Source organism: Neovison vison, chromosome 1, assembly GCF_020171115.1.
Source record: "Neovison vison isolate M4711 chromosome 1, ASM_NN_V1, whole genome shotgun sequence".
NCBI lineage: Eukaryota > Metazoa > Chordata > Mammalia > Carnivora > Mustelidae > Neogale > Neogale vison.
The window spans coordinates 82,918,956-82,940,863 of record NC_058091.1 but is presented as its reverse complement, the minus strand read 5'-3'; the positions used below and the strand labels follow the sequence as shown (position 1 = coordinate 82,940,863).

Sequence of the window (21,908 nt, the reverse complement as noted above, 5' to 3'; positions counted from 1 at the left end):
TTCACCTCCCCATCCAATTTACCCCAACTTCCTCTCTAACACCCCTTGTCCTCCATGCTATTTCTTATGCTCCACAAATAAGTGAAACCATATGATAATTGCCTTCAAATTCTTATCAGCAACCCAGCCCTGTCCCCTGAGCTCAGAGTCTTATATCCATATAGACACTTGATACATCTTGAAATTCCTCCAGGCACTTCAAATTCAATATTCCATCTTCTTTTCTGAATCAGTCTTCTCACATTGCATATATCTTTCAATAAATCAAACCAGAAGCTTATACCTCAACTCTCACCAACTACTTGGGGTCAATTACCACTTCCTATATGGATTAGGTACATATTCATATTCTTTTCTCTATTCCTTTATGTAGATCCTAATCCTCTCCCAACTAGACTCTGTCATCTACCCTGTCTCAGCGTGACCTTCTTAAAATGGGACTTTGAACCTGTCATCTTGACGACCTTCTGCACATACAATAAAGTCCCAAGCTTCCGATAAAAGAACTCCAGTCTCTGGTATTCCTTCATGATCTAACCTCAACATGCAAAACAGGACTCTTCTCTAGTGATTCCAAATGACTGTACTCCCCTGAGTGCACCTTCTTGACACTTTCTGCTCCTGGCTCTCCCCCTTTATCTGGACCAGCTTTCTGCACTTTCTTTGATTAGCTAATTCTTATTCATCTTTAGAGACTTCACCTAAAGGTCATATGGTTTATTTCACTTTCTTAGAAGCTCTTCATCATGCCTCAGGGTGGCCAAGTGCCACGTCACTGTATTCCAGTGCCCCATGTGCATGGCAGTCTTAGAATTCCCCACACTGGAATGAAGATGTCAGTATGTAATTGTTGCTCCTGGAGTTTGAACTCCTTGAGGTAAGAAATGATGCTTCGATCCTTCTTGTACCTTCATATTTAGCATATCACCTGGCACAGGGTAATCGTTCAAATATTTGTTCAACTGAACTGAGCAGTGGAATTGGGAAGATAAAGATGCTTTGGGAGAGAAGGAGAACCCATACAAATAGGTTTGAGGAGACAGAGGGTGTAATACAGATGATGTATTCTGGGTGACTTTTGAATAGAGATGTGCCTAAGAGGAAGGGGGTAAAGATGGAGGCAGGTGGAGAAATGAAGGCAGTTTCAGGGCAAGGGCTCTATATTTCTTTGTTAAACAGCTGGTTGAACAGAGGGAGCATCGGTGAACATGGTGGCAGGGAATGTATTTGTTGGAAAATAAATGCACATTTTATTTTTTATTTTCTTTTTAATATTTTATTTGTTTATTTGACAGATAGCTAGAGAGAGAGCACAAGTAAACAGAGCAGCAGAGAGAGGGGGAGAGAGAGAAGCAGGACCTCTGCTAAGCAGGGAGCCCGATGCGGGGCTCGATCCCAGGACCCTGGAATCATGACCCGAGCCGAAGGCAGCCGCTTAACCAACTGAGCCACCCGGGTGCCCCTAAATGCATATTTTAAATACAAAGATCCTAGACAAATTTTAATCTAGAACATGCCATCTCTTATGGACGCTTTCATATACTTGAAATTCTTTTTCGAGGCAAAATTTTAGATACACGTGTGGCATTTTCTCTGCATATGTGTGCAAATGCTTGCGCCTGAAGATCCTTGCTTTCCTGCCGGGTTGCCGACCTGCCACCAGAGCTGGGATCAGTCATTGTGATATTACTGTTAGTGGAGTCCAGTGAAACGTGACTTATGGCAAGGCTGCTCGCAGCCTGGGAGGAGTAACTGTAAATCATCTTGAGAAAGGCAGATTTTGTGTTAGCCTCTTGCCTACAAAGAATAACATAGCATTTGGGGAAGAATGTGCAACATAGGATCCCATAGTTAGATATTAAAATAACAATAATCTCCACAGCTGGCAAATATTTACCAAATGTGGTGGCATAGACGGGGATGAATATGATCCAAGCTATGAAATAAATGAGCATGCCAAATGTTATGAATTTGGCTTCATTGTAATGCTCAGGTAATTTCCTGCCTTTGAAGGCAAATATGAAGCAAATGAAGGCCAAGATGGCGATGTAGCCCAGCATGGTGCCAAATGCAAGGATGGATCCTTCCTCGCATTCCAGGAGGATGACTCTGGGCAAGGAGACATTCTCTTCCACGGCAGGTGCAGCAAAGATCAGCCAGATTGTGCAAATGACAACCTGGATCCCTGTGCAAGTGAAGATGATGGGGATCGGTTGATAGAGGCACTTCAGGAAGCTCTGCAACTTGGGATCGAAGCTGAAGGCTAGCAGAATTTTCAGGGACTTCATCAAAATGCAAGAGATGCAGAGGGTGAAACTCACACCAAATAACGTCTGCCTGGTTTTACAGGTGAAGTCTTGGGGTTCTCCAATGAAGAAGCCTGTGCTGGCAAAGTTGAGGAAATGACAGAGAAGGATCACATAGCAGACCAGCAGCCCCCCAGATGATTTCACAACGGGTGTGTTCAGGTTTCTTGTAAATATTATGCCGATGGCCAGAACGAACATGATGCCCAATAAGGAGAGGGCCAGGAGCAGTACAGCCAAGGAGTCATTCCAGTTGAGGTACTCAACTTCCTTTTCAAAGCACCTTGTGCTCCTTACAGGAGCCCAGTGAGTTTCATTGTTGCATAAAAAGCAGTGATCCATATCTAAAAGATAGGAGGAGATTCAGTTACATTGCAGACATTTAAACCAGGTAGATTGCCCACAACGATGCTACAAATGAGACTCCTTAGCTACAGTCCCGAGGAGAAAAGGGATAGAGATCATTGTTGTATTGGTTATTTATTGAAATAAAGCATGCACAAAACCTAAAAGAAGGCAAGAGAGAAAGTGTGAGAGTGAGGGAAGAAAAAGAGGGGACAGAAAGAAAAAAAGCAGCTGGGGTTTGAGTCTTTCGGAAATCCATATACTCAGGATAGATGCTAGCCTCTTAGGAACTTCCTGTTATAAAGGTGGCTGTTCAGGGACGCTGTTAAGAAGGAGGGCTTTCGGGGCGCCTGGGTGTCTCAGTGGGTTAAATCCTCTGTCTTCGGCTCAGTTCATGATCCTAGGGTCCTGGGATTGAGCCCTGCATCGGGCTCTCTGCTCAGTGGGGAGCCTGCTTCCCCTTCTCTTTCTTCCTACTTGTGATCTCTGGCTGTCAAATAAATAAATAAAATCTTTAAAAAAAGTAAAAAAGAAGAAGGACGGCTTTGAACTTGGATGACCTCAAGTCCTTTTCTCTATCACTTATGATTCCCATAATCTTGAACAAGTAAACTGAATTTTCCGAGTCTATTTCCAAATCTTTAAAAAAAATTTAAAAAGTGGGGCACCTATGTGGTTCAGTTGGTTAAGTGTCTGCCTTTGACTCAGGTCATGATCCCAGGGTTCTGGAATCGAGCCCCGTATTGGGCTCCCTGCTCAGTGGAGAGTCTGCTTCTCCCTCTCCCTCTGCCCCTACCCCTGCTTGTGCTCTCTCTCTTGCTCCCTCTCTCACTCTCAAATAAATAAAGAAAATCTTCTAAAAAAACGTTAGAAGACTCTGCCTCACTGGAGTGCTTCATTCAGTGGCAGAATAAATAGAAAATGCTTTGCAAGGAGCATTACACATGACAGACACTCAATGTAGTGAGACCTGCTATTATAAATGAGGCTGCAGCTCTTTTAAAAGCAGAGAAAATATGGTTGGGTCACCCTAAAAGCTCTCTAAAAGTAAGATAGCTCAAGATTGTAACCAATGACTATGAATGAAGAATTAATTTTTTTTTTTTGCTAGGAGGTCAGTAAAATTGAGCCTTTCACACAGGGAGGGATAAGCTTGGAAGTGATTTCTGCTGATTCTGATGGCAGGGCAGGATGTAGAGCTGATATCAGAATGGAGTCTCTGGGAGTGGGATTGCATTTGCTCTCCAGTCTCATGCCCTAAAGATGGCGCCCCATCTCTTGCTAGAAGCCCCTCTCTGGGCATCCATCTGAGAGTCCCCACAGTGCCCATTCAAGTTTATATGGGGCCTCTTCATTAACCTTAAAGTCAGGTTGTGTGTCTGTGTACACACTTCATTACCTCTTCAGCCTCTTCCTCTTCCAAACCTTGTTTCCTGTTCTCCCCTGATGGCTTCTGCTGTTCGGTGAACACTTAATGGTCTTGTCTATGTACAAGAGCTGTGCACTGGAGACGTGGAGAACAACAGGAGAGGATGTCCTTTCAGATCACCCTAAACCCTTGCTTTTCCTCCAAGGGAAAGTTAGTCTTCAACACTTGATCTTTTCCTGGTTGTCCAATGATAACCCAAATTATATTTTGAAAACTCGTGTACATCTTGATGGGAAATAAACGCCTCCCACTCTCTTGATGTATTTATTTATTCCACCTGGCAGAGTTGCCAGACACTGTATTACCTGAAAAATCCACACACACACACACACAGCTCCCCAATAATAACTAATTATTTACACAGTGGAGCCCATCTCAGGTTGGGACAAGTCACATTTTTGTGACAAATAACCACACTATTTTGTGACAAAATAGTGACAGAACATGACTATTGGAATGTTAACATTGCAATACATTCCCCTTGGAGGCAATGAGAAAAAAGACTAAGCATTTGATAACTGTTCCAACTGTCATAGATCAATAGGGATGCAGCAGTAAACAAGGGAACATGATGCTTTAAAGTAGGCTGAACTCCAGGGCAAGTGCTGATAGCTCCTCTTAAGACTCTGAAGGCTGCTGACCTTATTCTTGTTCTTTAATCTGTGTATTTTGCTCTGATCTTGTGAAGTTGTTAAAGATAGGTTTGTCAAACAATTAGTAGCATCTCATCTATGTCAACAGTTCATCCCATCCTCTCATAGAAGGTTCTTTTTAGACTTTACCATTGCCTCTTGGTAGAAATAATGAGCTCTCCAGGGTATGTACATCTATGGGTTTCTACCATACCCTGTTTAACTAACTTATCATTTATTTATTTATAGTTACTGTGCCCCAGTTACAAGCCAGGCATGTCTGTGTGGGGGCTACATGGACAGAAATTGACAGAATCCACACTGTTTTGAGAGATGTGAGAGAAGAAGTGCAGTTGAGGGGGTGACAACTTCCCTTGGAAGTGAAGTTACTTTTATATCTCTGTTACATATTGGTTGTACATTTGCTGATATAATAGAGCAAATTCCAAGATCATATAAAATTTCACTGAAATTTAATCTAGCAGAAGCATGAAATGCTTTTTTTTAATGAAAAAAAAAATAAGATTCATGTAAAAAAAAATCAGCCTAAGAGAAATGGTCCAGTTGTGTCACTGTACCTGCTGTGGTGACGATAATTACCTGTCTGGTTACTGTAGTGATTTTCAGGACAGTTCACACATTCATAGCAGCAGATATGTTGGCTTCTTGTGGTTTTCTTCATTTGTCCAGGAGTGCATTCCTTGGAGCATTTAGACTGAATTTGCTGCAACGTGAAAGAAGTCTCAAATAAATTTTTAAAAGATTTATCCTAAGTAACTTTGACTTAATTAATTAATTTCTTTTTATTAATTTATTTGACAGAGAGAGTGAGATCACAAACAGGCAGAGAGGCAGGCAGAGAGAGAGGGAGAAGCAGGATCCCTGCTGAGCAGAGAGCCCTATGCGGGGCTCAATCCCAGGACGCTGAGATCATGACCCAAGCCAAAGGCAGAACTCAACTCACTGAGCCACCCAGGCACCCCAATTAACTAATTTTTAAAAGAGTTTATTTATTTATTAGAGAGGGAGAGCACAAGCAGGGGGAGGGGTGGAAAGAGAGAGAGAAGCAGACTCCCCATTGCGCAGAGAGCCTGATGTGGAACTCGATCCCAGGACCCTGGGATCATGACCTGAGCTGAAGGCAGATGTTTAACCAACTGAACCGCCCAGGCGCCCCAAATTTAACTTAATTTAAAAATACGTTTATTATATCAGTGAGATCACATGATAATTGTCTTTCTCTGATTGACTTATTTCGCTTAGTGTAATACCCTCTAGTTCCATCCTTGCAAAGGGGAAGATTTTGGGGGTTTTAATGGCTGCATAGTATTCCATTGTATATATATGATCTCACTGATATGAGGAATTTGAGAAGCAAGACAGAGGAGCATAGGGGAAGAGAGGGAAAAATGAAACAAGATGAAACCAGAGAGGGAGATAAATCATAAGAGCCTCTTTATCTCAGGAAGCAAAGTGAGGGTTGTTGGAATGGGATGGCTGCATGATGGACACTGGGGAGGATATGTGCTATGGTGAGTGCTGTGAATTGTGTAAGACTGATGAATCACAGATCTGTGCCACTGAAACAAATAATACATTATATATTAATAAAAAAATAAATTAATTAATTAAGTAAAGAAATTTTAAAAATACATTTACTAAATAGTGATCTCTTTAAAAATAGCAAATAGAATTGTTTTGTCATCTGGAGAAATATAAACAAGTTTAAAATACAGAAAAATATTTCAAACAGTGAAACTGCCTTAAGAAGAAGTAGTTTTTGTTGCATGAATAGCTTCTATAAGAAAATAAGGGAAATTAGTTCTTTCAGAAAGTTCCTAGCAGAGGGACAGATGTGTAATGATGGAACTAAAGAAGAAAACAATGGCTTAGAAATTTCCAATCTTGCATTGTATTAAAAAGTTCAACTATATAAGAAATACTAACTTATTGGGCTTTTATATTCTTTAGAAGAAGGTTATTAATCATGCTGTCCAAGGTCTCTGTCCAGTCTAAACATCGAAAACAAAACAGTGGAGGCACACCTGGGTAGCTTGGTTGGCTGAACACCCGACTCTTGATGTCTGCACAGGTCATGATCTCAGGGTCCTGAGATCAACTGCCACTCCCCACCCCTAACTGGGCTTCTCGCTTAGCAGGGAGTCTGTTTGAGATTCTCTCTCTTCTTCTTACTCTGCCCCTCCTCCCACTCTCTCTCACACACAGTTTCTCTCTCTCTCTATAAATATATATGTAAAATCTTTTTTAAAAAAGTGGAAATTTTGAATTTAAAACCAGTAGTGTATTAATGAAAAAGGCAACCAAAGATATATAAATAATATTTTAATAATCCTGAGAATTTAGGTTATGATTGTGCATGCACAATGTGAATCATATGTAGCATCCTGTTTTTATGAAGCCCTTTCCAATTAAACTAATAATTCTTTGCACTTCAGCTGTGTTTTTTTTCCATTTACAGTCCCTTTCTTGTGGCATATCTTGTGAAATAAACCTGTTGTTGTCTCACTTTTACTTTTGGAAAGCCAAAGCAAAAAGGGTAAATGAGGATTTGCCTAGAGTCTCTTAATAGCTCTTCCTAAGCCAGGAACACAATCCAAGGACTAAGCTAACTTGTCCTTTCTCTGGGAGATGAAAATGATCTGGCTAAGGGAGAAAAGAAGCCAAGGTTTGGTAGCCCCGTGTCCACAAGCGGTGGCATTATTCTTCTTATCACAGTTATTCCTGATCTGTTTTCAGCAGGCAGGACATCATTATGGGATAAAAGAGAGACCTCCTTTCTCCTCCCCACCTCCCACATAAGAGACAGCAAAGACATTCTAAAGTCTGGTATAGTAACTTCGGGATATCAAAAGATTTAGGTTTATCTGATATTTTGGACTATGGGTTTGAAAGTGAAATTTAGATTGGATAGGAAGCATGACAAAGATTCTACAGGTTTTGCCATGAGCAACTAATAGGAAATTGCCATTTATTGAGATGAGTGTAGGTTTGGGAGCTCAGTTTTGGAGGTAGTCAGTGAAGAGGACCATTAGACACCTAGGGGAGATGTCAATTATGCAGCTGTATATTTATTTGGGTTAAAATTTAGAAGATTAAAAAGCTGGAAGTCATTTGCCTTCTATATAATGAATGACATTATTTAAATCCACAAGCCTGCGTGAGATCACTAAGGAAAAGTGCAGACACAGAAAAGGAGCTGTTTGAACTCTGGGTATGCCAATATTTATAGGCAGGTGGAACAATAAGGAAGGAGCAAAAGAGACTAAGGAGTGGCCAGAGACAGAGGAAGAAAATTAAGGGAGCATGGTGTTGTGGAAACAAAGAAAGAAAGCATCTTACAAAGAGGAGAACTATTAGCCAGTAAGTGAAGTACGATGATGTTTGGACTTATTAACATTGGTGAACTAGATAGAATTTTGGTGGATTGGAAAGAATTTAAGAAAATTATGGGAGGAGAGAAATTGGGGCCAGTGAATGTATTTAAATTTTTCAAGGATAATTGCTATAGAGAGAAATAGAGAAAGGGGCAGTGTATAGAAGGAGAAGTGGGGATCAGTGGAGTTTTTTCTTTTTTTTTTTTGAAGTTGAAAAGAATAACAGCATATTTATATCATCATGTAGATAATGGAGAAAAGAAAATACTTGAGGATGTGGGAGAGTATGGAGAATCACCAGAGCAGTATCATCGAGTACAAGTGGAAAGGAATTGGGAACCAGAGGATCAAGGGAGGAGCTGATCTTGGCCAGGAACACAGTGCTGGAAGGAAAGTGGACGTGGTGGCAGGCGGACTCTCCAGTTTTCTTCTGGTTTTTTCAATTTTGTTAGCAACATAGGAAGCAAGGTCAAACAAAAATGAAGATGGAGAAGATGTGTTGGAGTTCGGGGAGAGAAGAAATTCTATGGAATAGCTCTCTAGGAAGGGGGGCAAGTTAACAGACTAAGGTAATAGTCTGATTGTTCAGCAGCATTAAGGGCCCACTGGAGGTTAGAGATCATGAATTTATTTATTTATTTATTTATTTATTTATTTATTTATTTATTTATAGTTTGACAGACAGAGATCACAAGTAGGCAGAGAGGCAGGCAGAGAGAGAGAGAGGAGGAAGCAGGCTCCCCGCAGAGCAGAAAGCCCAATGCGGGGCTCGATCCCAGGACCCTGGGATCATGACCTAAGCCGAAGGCTGAGGCTTTAACCTACTGAGCCACCCAGGCACCCCGAGATCATGAATTTAAAACGAAAACAGTCAACAAGGTGTTTTTGTTTTTGTTTTGCCAAGTTCAGCTATATGGGGGCTCTATTGATTAGGCAGAGAGTTGAATTTACCCAGGATTATGCTTTGGTGAAATCAGGGTAAGGAGAAGAGCATGTACAAGAGAGAAAGACACAAGTTGACCAGAGAATTTGAGGAAGGAATTTGGGGACAGTAAACAGACAGTAGGGTCACTGGAGATGTGGTGCTCATTTGATTTGAATATTATAAAGCAGGCTACCACAAAATTACCTTAAGATTTTTGAACTCGTTTTTTGTTTCTTGGTCCGTGATGATGAAGACATCATTCCTCAGATCATATTGCGCCATCTTGGTGATAGTCATGTGGCCATCGATCTCTTTCCAGAGCACAACGTCATATCCGGTATTCATATCCCCATGGGCATCAAAATGAAATGAATTTCCTTCATCAATGAATGTCACATTTTTTAATACATCAAGTAACTGTAAGATATAAAAATAGAAATAGACACTAATAGAAATATGTATCCATTATGCCAGTTATAACACTACCTTATAAGGAATATCATTTAAAAGGTAGAAAAAGGACATTCTGAATCAATGAGTTTGGTAACTAGTTGAGAAGGTTGGCAATAACTTGAGAATTCTAGCCTTATTTCTGCCAAAGTCTTGCTCTGCCAATTTGAGAAATCAAGGTAATGTTTATGGAGGGCAGCTTCTCCGGCTTATCACATTGAGATCCGAGCATCTTTTTTTCCCCACGTTATAAAATTTCAGAATGGATCCTTCAGGGCAGTTGCCTGGGTTCTAATCCTGGTTCTGTATCTCATTAGTGATATGGTCTTGACACCCACAGTTTTTTTCTGGGCCTTAGCTTCCCCATCTGTCAAATGAAGTCTACCTTATAGGGATTAGTTGTAATTAAACCTAAAAAGAATTCAGCCCAGTATTGAGCAAAGATTAAGATTAGTAAAGTTTTGATTAATATCTGTTAACCCTGTTAATTAGCTAATAGGGATATTACGACAATAAATAAAAATACTTTGAGTCTATCAATTAATGGTGCCACCTGACCTTCATGTATTCCTTCTAATACTCAGAAGTGTGATATCCTTCTATCCCATAACAACTCAGTGAAACACGCTGAGCGAGGATCATCTTCCTCTTTTCTCAGATGAGCACAACCAGCCAAGGGGCCAAGAGCCTTATCTGGGAAAACACAATTTGACTTTCAGGTCTTTCCATTGTGTCTACAATATATTAATTCAATATCTTCTTATTTTTTGCTTCTGACTCAAAAGCAGTCATGAGTTGTCTTCTGAAACTATAGAAGGCAGCACAATTCATCCTTTCCTTCTAGTCACAATTGGATCCTTGGCCAAGACTGAGTGGGTGATCTGAGCCAGTGGTTATTATACTCACCATGCCCAAAATGAGGGCTAAGGAGACAGAGGTACATATGTGGGACACAGTCCAGTGACAACAGCACCTTGTTCTTGGGGTGTGTCCCAACCAGAGAAGTTGAGCTGGTGGATGGAAGGTACTGCCCTTTAAACCCATACTTTGTTACTCCGTTTGGTAGGAGGTATGGATCTTATCATCTACAATGGTTTTCAAATCTGTTTCAGTGATTGTCTAATAAAGTGATCTCTAAATTCTATTTTCTTTTCTTTTTTAAAAGATTTTATTTATTTATTTGACAGAGAGAGAGAGAGAGAGAGAGATCACAAGTAGGCAGAGAGTCAGGCAGAGAGAGGGGGGGAAGAAGGCTCCCTGCTGAGCAGAGAGCCCGATGTGGGGCTCGATCCGAGGATACTGAGATCATGACCTGAGCCGAAGGCAGCGGCTTAATCCACTGAGCCACCCAGGCGTCCCTCTAAATTCTATTTTCAATGCAATTCATAAAATGATTATTTTTTAGCTTGAGAGGAAAGAAATGCAATGAAAAATTACTTGCCTTGTTACCCAATTTGTACAGTAAGAACTTGTAGGCAATGCAGCTAGGACAGGAAATGTTTTCCTGGCAAACAGGGTGGCTGTATTGAGTTTGTGCTGCAGAAGAACACTGGACCCGGAGGGAGGAACACCCTGCTTCACCATTAAATTGATATGTAACCTCAGCTAAGTAAATACCCTCTCTGACCACACTGGGCCTACTCCTCTAGGAGGAGTAAAGAGGTTATGAGGGCTTTTGTTGTGGCTAAATCTGTGGAATGAGGCGACATTATTCTATTTGAATAGAATTATTCTATTCCTTCTCAGTTAATCTTTTATGAATGTTTCTTTTCTTCAATTTTGTCATTAGAACATAAGAACACCCAGTTATATTTTAAGGTAAATTTATTAGTTACAAGAGTCAGGTCAATGACGAAATGTCACTTTGGAAAAATCTCTAAGCAATGCATATTGACTTTATTATATGTCCCCACAGATTTCTTAGTTCTTTTAATGAATATAAATTGATTAGTATTACTTTAAAGAAGCAGGATATCAGATTCAACAGGGTGGAAGTAACCCACAAAAGTTTTTTTTTCCAGCAATGGCCTGGAAGAAAAAATGCAAAGGGAACAAAAATTTTAAAAAAGGAAACAAGGATCTACGATCAATGTTTTGACCTCTACCTGTGTATTCATTTTTCCTTGCTTCCTTTCTTCAGCAATTCACACACACGAACCCCTGAAAACTTACTTCTTTAGGGAGCATATCCTCTTCTATTCTTGAGTCTGAACTGCATTTCCACCTGTTTTTTTCCTGCGCTTAATTAGATTTTCCAGGGTAAAGTTCTGACACGTACCGAATCTGTAAATAATGGTAGCACTGTGTGATGTACATAAGCTAACATAACTGTAGGCTTGTCCTCACAGGAGAGAGGGTGGAGGCAAGCAAAACAGTGTATTCCTGACCTGGTAAGTAAGACAGAACACTTGCTCTGAGTTAAGGTAATTTTGAACGTTGTTGCTCAATGTTGCTAAGGTAATTTTGAACATAGTTATGAAGCTATGAAAGGGTTTTTCTGTCAATTTTTTTCCCATGGAGACTCTGAAAGTCACTGTAAATTGACACCATAAATCTTAAACTGGAATTTGCATTTCCATGATTATGGCATTCACCCTGTGTATGGTGATGACTTGCTTTTAAAAATGAAAGACCCAGGAGACGACACCACTTAAGCTGTTGTGGTTAACGTGTTTTTCTTTTCCTGACTACTCTGATGTCCACAACATCTCCCTAAGGAAGTTGTGCTGGTGAGCAAATTCGAGTTGCAGAGGACACGGCCTTGCATCTGTCTGGTGCTCAACTCATGTCTTCTTCTTTCATGGAGTTTTCCATGCTATAGTGGAAAGCATCCTGGACTAAGACTGGGGCAGTCTCACTGCTACCTGTGTGGATGACCATAAGCCAGACCCTTATTGGGGAGTTCCCCTCCATCTCTAAACGGCTGCAAGTATCAGTTACCAGTAACATTTCCTTTCGTTACTTCTTTAGGATGGAGTATAAGGAGCATGAAATGGTGGACCTACAAGAATATTATGGAGATTAGGAGTGATATATGTCAATGCCTACTATAGTAGCCCTTAAAAACTATTAGTTCTTGGGGCTCAGTCAGTTAAGCATCTGCCTTTGGCTTAGGTCATGATCCTGGGGTCCTGGGATTGAGGCCTGGGTCGGCATCCCTCTCCCTCTGCCCTTCCCTCCCGCTCATGCTCTCTCTTGCTCACTCTTCCTCTCTCTCTCTAAAATGAGTGAATAAATAAAATCTTCTAAAAATTATTAGTTATGATTCTCCTGTTACTTCACAATCACTATCTCCTCAGCGCATGACTCTTCTGACTTCTGGACTAGTATCTGACTGCCATTGCTACAGCTGAATGTCTCAGAAGCTCTTCAAATTCAACATCTCCAAAACAGAATACTTCATTCTTCACCCCACCAGACCTCTACTTTTCTCTGTTTCCATCTCAACAAATGGTACCAGTTGTCCAAATATAGAATCGCTTGCAACATCTTTGCTTCTCTTTGTCTGCCCTGGTCTATCTCCTGATACTCCTCATCCTTCCTCCTAAACACCTACATATGCATGTCTCCATCCTCATGGTCACACACAGTACCTGCAGTACTTGTACCTGGAGTATAAGCCATCCTTATTTAATGCCTTGATTACCAATTGGTCCTTCTACCTCTAGGTTTGTGACCCGCTTATCAGTGCACACCACAGTGGAAATGAAATGCTATTTCTGCAATGGAAAGCAGATCACGACACTTTCCTATCTAAAAATATCTTTAATTGACTCCCCTTTGCTCTATCAAGTCCAAACCTTTAAACAGAGTTTGCAGAGTTTTTGTTGAAAGGAAGTCCCTGTACCAGCAGTATCAGTATCACCTGAGAGATATTAGAAGGGCAGACTTTCAGGTATCCCCCCAGTGGTAACTGAATTAGCATATGCATGATAACAAGGTTCCCAGGCAATTCAGCTGCACATCAAAATTTGAGATGCTCTGATTGATTGGGCCCTAATGAAGGATCCCTCACTAATCTCTCTACTTTCATTTACCTATAGTTTCCACAAAAAAACCCGATTCTTGGGCACTATTTTCTTATCCCTGGAGATGCCATGTTTTCTCTCCCTTCTTGGAGTATTTCTGTCCTGGCTAACTCCTACCCATCCATCATATTGTTCAGAGATGTCATGATCTTTGGAGAATGTTCTTCAAATTGTTAATGCCAGATTGGTTTCCTCCACTATGTGCTTCTCTACCATTTTGTGTCTCTGTGAAACATAGTAATGTATCATTCTGCATTGTAATCAGCTCCTTAATTATTTGATTGTATACACCCATAGACAGATGACTCTTTTAGGAAGAGAATCATTTTGTTTTCCTGAATATTTACAACATTCAACACAATGACTGGGACACTGAGACACCCAATAAATATTTGCTAAGTCAGTGTATGAATTAGAAATTTGACTATTAGACATTCTGTCATCCCACATACATCACTTACTACTTTCTACATCATCACAAGTAAAGGAAACAAAAACCCCCAAATCACTGGTCACAACAAGAAGGTGGTATCGTCACACACATTTGAGTAACATTAAAAATGTGTTGAAGTAAAACAATTCTTGTTGCGCCATTCCTGAATCCTGCTCACACATGTTGCCAAATGTGGAGCCAAAGTACGAGCTACCTCAAATATTGGGAGAAACTTGTTTAAAGTTATTTGAATGTAAAATTATTTAGAAAGTAATATTTAAATATGAGTGAATTTTACCAGGGGTCAACATAATCTTTAAGAATATATCTTTGATTAGTGACCTTAAATGTTGCTGATCTTTTAAACTTACAGTGTGTGGAGATTTCTTCATAAAAAGGCAGTTGTCTGCATTATTTCTCCCACTGAATGTGGCACATATGTGGTTCACTCACATTGTGATCAAAGGAGTGAGTCACTCACATATTCCTCCTTTCCAATCTGTTTTTGTTTGTTTCTAGATAACCAGGCTCCCAAGGGGGAAAAAGAGCAACCCCAGACCCCTGCTGTTTAAATAAAACATTGTAGAAGACTCTGCTCAGATTACACTTTCTTAAGTCTTTTCCTCAGAATGTTTGAGGTTTATTTCTGATTTAAAATAGTTTCCCAGATCTTTAGTGGATCAATAGCTCTATCTGAATTTCTCTTTCCTTATGAGGCTCTTTATGGCTCCTCTCCTTTATCCTTTCTGTCTAATTTCTCTCGATTGTCTAATTTCTCTCTATTACTCCTCAACTTCTCATTCCAAAAATTCTGTTTAATGGTTTCATTATTATGGTTCACTTAATTTTCAGTTTTTACCAATCCCTCACTAAAATTTTACATTACAAAGAGTGTGCTTTCAAACAGATACCTTAAAATAGCTAGACATAAATGTGTATATTTTAAGAAGATAGTTTTAATTTTTAAAAAATTCCAATCTCTAGCCTTACATCTTTATTAGGTTTTTTGCCTTGCATTTACAAGATCAAAACTGGTTTTAAAATGACCAATTTGAAACACCCTATGCTCGTCCCATGATCCACCCAAAATGTAAGCTGATGACCTCAGACCTTGGAGCATGTGTTTGGGAGTGTTTAAAATGAAAATGACAAATGTAGAAATAGCCTGTCCTGGAACTCATGTATATGGTAAGAATTGAGTCTTACCTCCTTTCACCTTCTTTTTCCTTTATGCATTTATAATAGCTGTACTTTTGGAACGTGATTCTGCATCAAGAAAACAACCTTGTCTTTGAGTACACACTATTGAGAAATCTGTTTTAATGAGTAAAATTTATCTTCATATAAAGCAACAATTAGCTTTTAAATATCTTTTTATCGGCATTTAAAAAACACAGTGGAAAATTTTCACTCAAAGGGTCACATTAAGCTTGAATTTGAGTTTCTACAAACTAATCAAAGAGAAGAAAGGAAAAGACTTCCTTTACCCAGGATTTGCAGCTCATTTCAACCTGAGATATCAGAAGAATTGTGATGATTGATCTAACTAACATTCATTTGAGAAAGATTGGAGTCCTAGGAAGACTGTCCTGAGAGTTGTACCTGAAGGCTTTAAAGACTATAAACCACCAGAGATACCATGAAAAACAAAGGGCATGGAGGCAGAAGGCCCAGACTAGAGTCATATTTCTAGTACTTTCTAGCTTTAGTTTCCTTATTGGTAAGATTTAGTAATAATAAAAAGGACCATTAAACATGCCCTGTCTCATGTTTCTCAAGAGCACTACAAGGGATAATTCATATGAAAACACTGAAATACTACAAGATCAGATACAAATCCATAAACTCATGGAAAATACTATCAACTGGATCTTCTTGGAAAATTAAAGAACACCATTTTAGAGGGTCAGTGTAATAGTGAAGGCAAAATAACAATTCTCAAGAAGAAAGAGCTACTAATGATAGAAATTCAGGCTGTTCAGACACTGAAGGTATCTACTTACAAAAGCAATACAATTAAGAGCAGTTAATATAAATATCTGCAAATTAAAGCAAGGAAAGAAATGACTGAAGGGGAATTTTCTCAGATGTGTGAGTTAGTACCTCCCATGGTTGAAAGGCGTAGGGGTTCTGACAGTCCCGAGCTTGGCAGAGATCCCGAATGGCATAACCAAGGGCAAGAACCGCGAGCTGGATACTGTGAACAAGTCCCGGCTCGGTATAATCCCACAGGAAATCATTTCTCAGGGAGAAGTTCTTTTCCATATCCTCGTTAGCCTTGTAGGCCAAAGTCCCCTGAGAGTGGTTGGCAATGCATTGACTCAAATCACTGTTCTTGACATGGGCACAGGCAGACAAGAGCATGGCATATTCATGTAAGGCCTTGTTATTCTCACTGGGAAATATATGCAGATGTTGAAGAAAGGAATGGAAAGAAGACATATTCCCTCTTCTAAAGGCAAACCCCACAACTTTGCCAATCTTTTTAACATTGGGAATGGTAGTAATCTTGGTGGCCGTTGACCAATTATCACTAGCAATCCAGATCTTATTTATATTTCTTTCTATAGCTTTACTGAAGAGATTGAAAACATGGGATTGCCTCAGAAATACCACAATGACATTAACCTGGGCTTCTGCTATGATTTTCTCAAGTGTCTCATTAATCCTGACTTCGAGGGTGTCATCTGAGAGGAAGGCCGGAAGAACTTCTTTGAAAGCTATGCACACGTTATTTGCTGTGGTCTGAACTGCAAAAGTGTTGAGGGCCAGTCGTCCATAGTCATCATCTGTGGCTATGATGCCAATCCAGTTCCATCCAGATTTCTGAATCAGGTGGGCCATTGCTTTAGTTTGATAGAAGTCACTGGGCACAGTCCGTAAAAATGAAGGAAAGCGAATTTTGTCACTTAGGATTTCTGCAGTTGATTCATAACTCACCTGGAAATTGACAGAATTGCTTAGTCATGGTATTGATGAACTCCACGTGGCTGTTCATATGCTTTTTCATTTCTGTGAATTTCTGTAATCCTTTCCTAAATCGTCTTTACATTCTTTACATTCTTCACCTTCACCTTGGCACATGGTGAACATTGCCTTAACCTAACTACCATGACATTGCTACGCAGACCTCATTTTATACCTGGCATTGCTGGGCTCATCTCCGTTTGGCACCTGGGCTTCAGTAAAATTAGTGTTCCCTGCAGGGAGTCCCCTTTCCTTTTGTGTTGTCTAGTGTTGTCAATTATGGAGATTATGTTTTTACATGCCATAATCATTGTTGAAAATACTCTACTTTTCTTAATTATCAGCTAACTAGCATTATACGTACTCTAGAAAATTTGAGCCAAAGCCTTATCTCTGAGCTCTTTGGGGAAATAATTCTTTTGTTTTGTCATTTTGGATATTAACATTTTTTTAAATCAGTTTCACTGGGCTAGATAATGGAACTCTTAGCGTCTTTCATGGGTATGTGCTCTTACTGACTCTAACTCCAGAAAGTTAGATGTTCTAAGTTCTTATGCAGTTACTATCATATATATATATATTTTTTTTTTCTTCCTATTCTCTTTTATCAGATGGCTATTTCTTGAAAATCTGACTATAACACTTTTTCCTTTCTACCTTTTGGCTTCTAATCTTCCCGGAGCCTAGAAAGCACTGGCCAGTGAGTCACAAAGCAGTGTGATGAGAAGGTAAGTTCACTCAAAATACAAGCTAAGGGGACTTGCTGGACTCTGAGTAGAGTGTGCAGGACTCTAGTGAAGGGCTCTCTGAGGTTGGTTTTGGTCTTTAGGAGGCCTTTTTGCTTACTTCCTGAGTATTTATTGGCTTGCATTACAAGGAGATTACGTAGCTCCATAGTCCCTGCTCAAAGCTTCCCATCATATTAAAAAAATGCAAATTATACTATAGCTTATAAGATGTTGAATGACTAGCCCTTGCTTATCTCTGCAAATACACATCTTACTGAACTCCTTTCTATACTCCTGATCTAGCTGTATTTACCTTTTGTTATTCTTTGTACATTTCCTCTTAGTCCTTACTGTGTTGTCAGCGTAGATGCTGTCCTCTTCTCCCCATCTTCCCTTGCTTGTCCCTCTCATCCGAGTTTCAGGAAGTGTTCCTTGACCTGCATGTCCCCTTACCCCTTAGTCTCTCTTCAGTTTTCCTCATAGTACCCAACTGATGTTAATTCAGAAACAAGGCAGTTGAGGCCCTCAGAGTTTTCAGTCTTATCTGAATCCTGCTGAGAACCTTCAGAAACTTGATCTGACAGATTGAGGGGAGACTATTTCCTTAGTGCTCTGTCCACTATACCATCCAGAATAGGGCACCATGCCCTCTTTGACTGTAGAGAAAGAAAGGTTAAAGTACAAGCAACTCCCTAACTGGTTTCCCAGGTTACCCTGATCCTCTCATAATAAAGAATATACTCAAAACCAACATTCGTGGTAACACAAAACCCACCTGTGGCATGAGCTGTAAATTCAGCATCCTGGAGACAGCCATCGTTATTTCCGAGTAGCCAGCACCTATGACAGCCTTAACCCTTGGCATGTAGCTGGAATAGTCACACTTAAACTCCACCATCTCTCTGGAGCAGTTGAGCTTAGACAGAAACCTCAGAGCAGCAGCCATTGCCACTGTGACTTCGGTACAGGTGTCATAGATTTCGTACCCCAGTGTGACTCCAGATAATAGTGGTGAATTGTTGATCATCTCAATGCTATGAATCATGGCAAGAGCTTGAAGAAAAATTGATATTTCAAAGCTGTTGGGAAACAAGATTTTTTTTAAAAATCAGAATATAACTCTTCTATAGACATTATGATGGTAACTTATTTTATTCACATAGTAAGTTATGATGTGATAATAAGTTACATTGTGTGTTATACTCACACAATAAGTTATGATGATAACTTATTTTATTCACACCTCTGCTCTAAAATAGATGATTTCTGGGTCAGTAAAGCTTACCTCTTAAAGGATAAACTCTACTAAACTTCATTTATTTAAAAATAGTTCTTGATGGAAACCTTTCTAAAGGGTATATTGTTTCTCAAATGGGGTCTATGGAACAGGATTTAACTTCATCTTGATTAATTTTGGGATAATTTGAATACTCAGTTTAGTATCTTGCAGTATGAAGATCTGTTTGATATTTGCTCTTTTTTATAGTTAGATGTCGCCATTTTATTGCTGTCCAAGTATCTGCTCTTTAGATTCACTAGTCTGGCTTTTGTGGTCGGAAACCAGATTAATAAGACTCTTCAGAATCACATATAAAACAGGCTGTGGGTACAAGTTCAGCAGCTTTCTCCTGGATAAAGTGCACACTTGAGTTATGAAACATAGCTATTTCCTCTTTTAGTGGGTTTTCCCAGTTGACTTCTGATTTGTGATTACTTCAGGGCACTGAGTTGCTTGGTTACTGATTTACTGTTCAGTTTATGTCATCCACCACTGTATATTAAAGGTTACAAACTGCCTAATATATAGTAAAGATTCAAATTTTTTTAAACAAATTAAGGAGAACATTATTATTATGTTAAATTCCAGTATAGTTAACATGCAGTGTTATGTTAGCTTCTGGTGTGCAATGTAGTGATTCAAAAATTCCATATATTACTCACTGCTCAACATGGTAAGTATATGCTCACAATTCTCTTCAGCTATTTCACCCATTCCCTCCCACCCCATCCACCTTCCCTCTGTTAGCCATCAGTTTGTCCTCTGTAGTGAAGAGTCTGCTTTTTGGTTTGTCTCTTTATTTTTGCTTTGTTCATTTGTTTTCTAAATGGGGGAAACCATATGGTATTTGTCTTTCTCTGACTGAGTTACTTCACTTAGCATTATACTCTTTAGACTCATCCATGTTGCTGTAAATGGCAAGATTTCATTCTTTTTATGGCCGAATAATATTCCATCACACCACATCTTTATCCATTCATAGGAGAGAATATTATTGTTCAGGGTTTTGGTATTTTTAAGTGTCCTTTTAGTTCATTGAATTACGATAAATTAAAGTATTTTAATAATATTATTTGCCATTGGAGACTATCTAAAAATGAATTTTGGCAAATCAGCATTAAGGTTTTAATTTAAAGAAAGAGACAAGGAGAGAAAAGTTAAAGTAATGAATCATAACAAAAATAATGCATTGTATGACAAAATGTATATTTTCAGGGTCCCCCCCCATGTTAGCTCCATGAGAATGTAAACCTTTTTGGTGTATTCATTTTGGTATCCCAGTGCCTAGAATAGGGCCTGATAATGTAGGCACTTAATAAATAGTTGTTTGATGCTGAGTGAATACTGTTTCTCTTAAGGAGTGTCAATAAGGTGAAAGGAAGTTCAATTCAATTTTTTTTCCAGAATAAATTTATTAGATCAATGATTTTTTCGTATTTTCCATCCTTAATAGTTGGCCTATAATTGTGGGCCTCAAATCTTCTTTCGGTACCAATTTAGTGCTCTGAAAATCTTCATTATTTATCTTGAGGCATTTGCTGGTATTTTTGATAGTCAACATTTAAAAAGACAGTAGCTCAAAGTGCCCAACTTCTAGGGCAAATGCCAGGAAGGAATTTTAGTGTGATGTGGAACCACATTTTATCTGACAGCATTCTTAGAGGAGTTGCTAAATATTTTTTGATACAGAAAGAAAAAAGAGAGGGGGGAAGATAAAGTCAAATTTACATACAAAAACGTCAAGGCAGAAAGCAGGATTTCCCAGTAGAAGGAAGCATGGCAAACACATTGCCATAGGAACAGAGGCTGATGCTGCCTGTGTCCTTAGAAGTTATCTGGTCCCTTAGTTTACAAAAGAGAAAACTGGAAACAGGAACTCAAAGAGTTTAAGTGATTTGCATAAGTTTACAGAGTAAGTTTGTTCCCAAACTGAAATTAGAATTCAAATATCCTGCTCTCCTTAAAGAAAATCCATTTGTAACATCCTCTGCCCAGCTTTACTTTTCTGTAGTACACTGTGCCATGTTTTTTCTATAGTCAAACTTTTATCATGAAGGAATTTAATTATTTCAAGTATGAAAGGAATGCAGCATTGACAAAACGCTAGTGTAGAGAGAAATTTTAAATGTAGCCCATTTTAAACAAAACACTAAATAATGCATTTATATTTAAAACAAAATGCATGTTGTGGGGGATATAAACATGAACAATACATGCTATAAATAGATAGTGTAGTGTAAATTCATATGCATTAATCTTAATACATAATAAATATATATATATAATATAAATAGAAACATGCTATGTATGTTTGTAATGGATAGTCTACGATGTCTCCTAATTGGTTTTCTCAAGTGACTTCAGGGGTTGTTTGTATTTAGCCAAATCTAAATACATATATTAAGGGAAAGTATTCACTACCTCTGCACTTAGAGGTTGATTATACATACAGTGCTGAAATATTTCTCTTTTAAGGAAGGATTACAAGACTAACTATATGCAACTTAAAAACATAAGAATTTAAATTTTATTAAAATAATTTTAGATATTAATACAAGTGAATGCTTACATGCCTTAGTGTTATAGTATAATCAGGAAATCTAAATGTGTTCTTCGACACTTTACTCACCCGACACACTTTTGGATTTCTGGTCGTCTGGGATAGTCTTCTGAGGACAGCATTTTTTCATGAATGGCAAATAAACCTCCAATCATGATATGTCCTGGAGAAGTGGCAGCCACAAAGTCATCAGGGGTCTGGCAAGGCTGGAAAGTAGCAAGAATACTCCCAAAGCAGGTCATTGGTATCATTAATAGTGCCATACTTCAATCCCATTTGCTCTGTTCATGTGAGTTCTTAAGAATCACTAAGCTCAGAGAGTGCCAACAACATGGTTTCTATTTCATCTGTAAACACCATGTAAGGTATAGGGCAGTGTCAAAGGCCGGAAACATTCAGTTTTCAGATACTTGATGATAGTCAAAACAGTT

At 39.1% G+C, this 21,908-nt stretch overlaps 1 protein-coding gene across 1 annotated transcript; it reads right to left on the bottom strand.

Annotated features, from left to right (window-relative positions):
- Positions 1–1,433: 1,433 nt before the first annotated feature.
- Positions 1,434–21,798, bottom strand: GPRC6A (G protein-coupled receptor class C group 6 member A). The gene is made up of 6 exons (XM_044236963.1): positions 21,547–21,798; positions 18,414–18,717; positions 16,047–16,883; positions 9,237–9,449; positions 5,313–5,436; positions 1,434–2,650 (listed from the first exon to the last, which is right to left on the bottom strand). Exons 1-6 carry the CDS (start codon positions 21,738–21,740, stop codon positions 1,536–1,538), a joined length of 2,787 nt encoding a protein of 928 aa, XP_044092898.1. The 5' UTR covers positions 21,741–21,798; the 3' UTR covers positions 1,434–1,535.
- Between the last annotated feature and the right edge of the window lie 110 nt (positions 21,799–21,908).